The 4,289-nt window shown below is 33.5% G+C and overlaps 1 protein-coding gene across 2 annotated transcripts; it reads left to right on the plus strand.

Annotated features, from left to right (window-relative positions):
• Positions 1–366: 366 nt before the first annotated feature.
• LOC111505438 (mitochondrial inner membrane protease subunit 1) lies at positions 367–1,412 on the plus strand. 2 transcript variants are annotated; one of them, XM_023160240.2, is made up of 2 exons: positions 367–849; positions 906–1,412. In XM_023160240.2, the coding sequence occupies exons 1-2, from the start codon at positions 739–741 to the stop codon at positions 1,251–1,253; spliced, it is 459 nt and encodes a 152-aa protein (XP_023016008.1). In that variant the 5' UTR covers positions 367–738; the 3' UTR covers positions 1,254–1,412. The 2 variants fall into 2 exon arrangements, with proteins under 2 accessions (XP_023016008.1, XP_023016009.1); XM_023160241.2 differs by having other exon boundaries at positions 371–834.
• The last annotated feature ends 2,877 nt before the right edge of the window (positions 1,413–4,289 follow it).

Raw genomic sequence — 4,289 nt, forward strand, 5'->3', positions numbered from 1 at the left:
GTCTCTCCTTATGACCAATAAACTCTCCTGATTAGAAAGTCAAACCTTATTGATTGACTCCCAGATGCAAATCCAAAGTCTAAAGGAACGAATAAAAATACGTGGTATATTTTTATAAATTATATTATAAATTTCATATTGTTAATTCAATAAATGGCCCAAGTTTCAGCATGTACTAGTCTTCACTTTATTATAATTATTACAGAATTCTAATTATATAGGTTCTCTGACCCGGATCCATTCAAAGCATCATAATATACAGTATCAAAATCTTACATTCAAACACAGATTACAGAATTATATTTTATAAATATAATTTAATGGTTCCGGCTTCCCACGGTGTTTTTTCGTAATTGGTAGTTGGAGACACTGTCAAATTACTAAATAAATACAAATAATCAAATGTCGTTCGAAAACGAATCTAGCTATTGAACGCCTTTGGTTTTGTTTTTTGAGAAATATTATCTTTTGAATATGTAGTCTAGGATTGTTTCTGGTATTTATATAATTTTCTGAATTATCATTTCATCAGTTAATAGACTCAACAAATTGTTACTCCTCGTGGTTCATGTCATAGTTTCTATATTAATCTATATGATCCATATACACCTGATTATTTGAAAGTGGAATATAAAAAAGTGAATATCAAAAAGCCTTCAAAACTTTCATGGAAATATAAGTTACTGGACGTAAAGTTGTACCTCACCAAATGTCTGATTAATTTATTGTTCAATTAAAATGATACTGAAGACTTGTGTAGAATCATTGGGCTACTTAATAAAGTATGGCTGCTTGCTACATTGTACATTTGAATATGTTGGAAACTTGGTCGTGGTAAGATATTCCTATGTAAATTTAGAAATTTTCTTGGTCCATATGAACAATCGCTAATTAACTTTTTGCAGTGCTCTGGTCCTTCCATGGAGCCCACAATACATTCTGAGGATATTCTGGTCACTGAGCATATTTCACCACTAAAACAAACTATCAGAAAGGGTGACATAGTTATAGCTAAATGTCCCACCAACCCCAAACAATATATCTGCAAGAGAGTTACAGGGCTTCCTGGGGATAAAATAAGAATCGGATTTGCATCATTCAAGACAGTTCCTGGTGGTCATGTGTGGTTGGAAGGAGATAATATAAGTAATTCCTCTGATAGTAGGGTTTATGGACCAGTGCCTCAAGGTCTGATATTAAGTCGAGCAATTTGTAAAGTGTGGCCCCCAAAAGAATTTTCAGTATTGATTTAATCCTTGATTGTGAGTTTTTCATATTGTATATATCTCATTAATCTAGAGAGTTGGGAAGAAATTAATAGTTTTAGGATATTTGTGATTTTATTGAAGTTTCATATCAAAACTATGAAATTTGTTGTTTATCTTCTGATTCAATAAAACTTTTATAACATACACTCAGTTTTCAATAAAAATGTAGAATGTAACTGCAGAATATAGAGTCCTACATCAGATATATATTACTAGGATTGAGAAAGTACAAAACAAATTTCTGAGGTTAAGTGTATAAGCTTGAACAGCAGAGGATTGACTATGAGCACTATAATCTGTTTAAATCTGTTTTTCCGTTAACCAGTTGTCGCACCCCTACCAACGACAACCTTCAGAAGTCGAAACTTGTGCGAGCTAAGGATTAACGAGGTCTCACCTTTTAACGTGTGATTCCTAATATTTTGCTGCTTCTGAATTTATCTATTTTGCATCACTACCGAGTCGAAATTGAATTTAAACTTCTTCATAAAATAAAAAACAGTGGTATGAATTATCCAGGTGTAACACAATTTTGATATGAATGTGAATTCGAGGAGGACCAGAGTATCGATATTATGTAAGATTCATTGTCTTAGGACTAGCCATGGTAAACGAATTCATAGTTCAGTAGTTTCTATGACGTTAATATTTTGAAAGACTTATTTCCAGCTGGATGAATTATTCGTGACGTAAACATAAAACGTTGGACTGGGTTATAGCCAATATATAGAAGTTATTGTTTACAAAGTTACCTAATGAAAAACCCCCTCCAGTTAGGGTCAGGAGGAACGATTCACAAAGGAGAAAAAATTGAATACGCCTAATTTTGAGGAAATTTCATAAGTTATGCAATCCATTTATTCAAATTAAATTGGATGACAGTACCTGAAAATATTTCAACATACTTGTTGAGTATCAATGTACGTGGACTGTATTTCCTGTGACATGAATTCGAACATTGTCCTTTTGCATGATTCTGGTAGAGAGCAAATATTTTCAGAATATATTGAACTTGAATGACCGCCAATTAAAAGTAGTTTGCGGGTGCCTTGTGAATTCACTTGAACAAACCAGATTTAACCTTCCTTCCTACCCCAACCTTCCTTTCCTTTCCTGGCAAGACACGACTCTTACTTCCCCATTGGTTCTTGCTGGGCAGTAAAATTTACTTTTAGATCTGTTTTTATAAGAATAATTAAGTAGGTACTCGTGCTTATAAAATATGTGTAGCAATTTTTAACAAAACTTAGATGGAAAAGTATTATTTATTGACTAAGAAGAGTTCATTTATATACGTATATATATATATATATATATATATATATATATATATATATATATATATATATATATATATATATATATATATATATATATATATACAGGCTGATTCACGGTGGATGGCACATTAGACGTTTCTGGTGAATCAGACAATGGATCACTTTGAAAATTTAATGGAGGGCATATTCGGACATTCTCTAGCCAACTAAAATATTTTCGACAATGCGGTGTTGCCGCTTCTATTAGAAAGCAGTAGCAACTTTGATTTTTCAAATGGAACACTCTGTATATAATATTATTTTTGGAATATCAAAATTTGGTTTGGAGTTAGGTGATACTTGGACACTTCCCACACGTCAGCCTAATCTCCGTTACTTCAATACAGGGTGGTAAAAAAATACAGTTTTTTCGTTTGCTTGAAAAAGTTGCTGAAATTTGATTATTTTAAATGGAACACCCTTTATATTATTGAAAATTCGGAAAGCTGCTGAAATTTGCTTTCTTTCTATGTATATCATACCTGTACCTAACTAGTCAAGTTTCGGACTTATGAACATTTATTTGTGAAAATATCCCTTCAGAATGGTATTTCCATTCGGTATTTGGTAAGCAGGACATGATTACTATTTGACAGTAGCGTTGTGACATTCTCCTAATAATATCGACATTTTCGTCACTTCAGAAGTTGCAAATACCTTCAAAACGATGGAACAAAACTATTCAAACGAAGTTCTTATGAATTTGTTTATTATTTTTGGACAGTGTGACAAAATTATCAGCAGAACATGTAGAAAGTTCAATGAAATGTATCCGAATCTACCGCCAATGAACCTCAAGAGAATTATACGAATTCAGAACAATTTCAATGCATTTGGATCAACTTTAAAAGCACCAAGAAACTTGCCTCGACCCGTAACTTTCGAAGACAACCAGATTAATGTCTTAGCATATTTTCACGCATTTCCCGAGTCATCGATAAGAAGTGCTGAAGAAGATTTGGGTATAAAATATTCATCGGTTCAAAGAATCTTGCGAAGACATAAAATGCATGATTATAAATTCACCAAAATTCAAGCAATGAAGCCTCAAGATCCTCAACAGAGAGTAGAATTTTGTGAAATGTTGTTGACACGCATTCAAGAAGATCCACTTTTTTTAAATAAAATTATTTGGATTGATGAATCGAAATTTTCGAGAGAAGGGATTTTCAATAGAAAAAATCGTCATTATTGGTCCAGTGAAAATCCTCACGTCACAAAAGAAGCCGGATTTCAAGAAAAATTTAGTTTTAATGTCTTCTGCATGTTGATGGACAACAAATTGAGGTACGTGATATACGAGGAGTCATTAACATCCAGAAGCTACCTGAATATTTTGGAGAATACTGTAGACAGTTTCGTGGATAATCTGCCACTCGAAGATTATCGAAACTGTTGGTACCAACTAGACGGAGCTCCTGCACATTGCACAAGAGAAGTGAGCGCAGAACTGGATAGACTATTTGACCATCGGTGGATGAGGCGCTTGGGACCATGGAATTGGCCAGCGAGATCACCCGATCTTAATTCATTAGATTTTTATTTGTGGGGAATGTTTAAAGAAAAAGTTTACAAAATACCCGTGCGTTCGAGAGATGAATTGTTAGAAAGGATTGCCCAAACATTTGAAGATTTGGATCCCAATGAAATCAGATCTGCCACCGCGAAAGCAGTCAACACCCGCATTTTAAAGTGCTTGGAA

Source organism: Leptinotarsa decemlineata, unplaced genomic scaffold, assembly GCF_025532065.1.
Source record: "Leptinotarsa decemlineata unplaced genomic scaffold, Ldec_3_MD MMD2_tig00026328_RagTag_RagTag, whole genome shotgun sequence".
NCBI classification, from domain to species: Eukaryota; Metazoa; Arthropoda; class Insecta; order Coleoptera; family Chrysomelidae; genus Leptinotarsa; species Leptinotarsa decemlineata.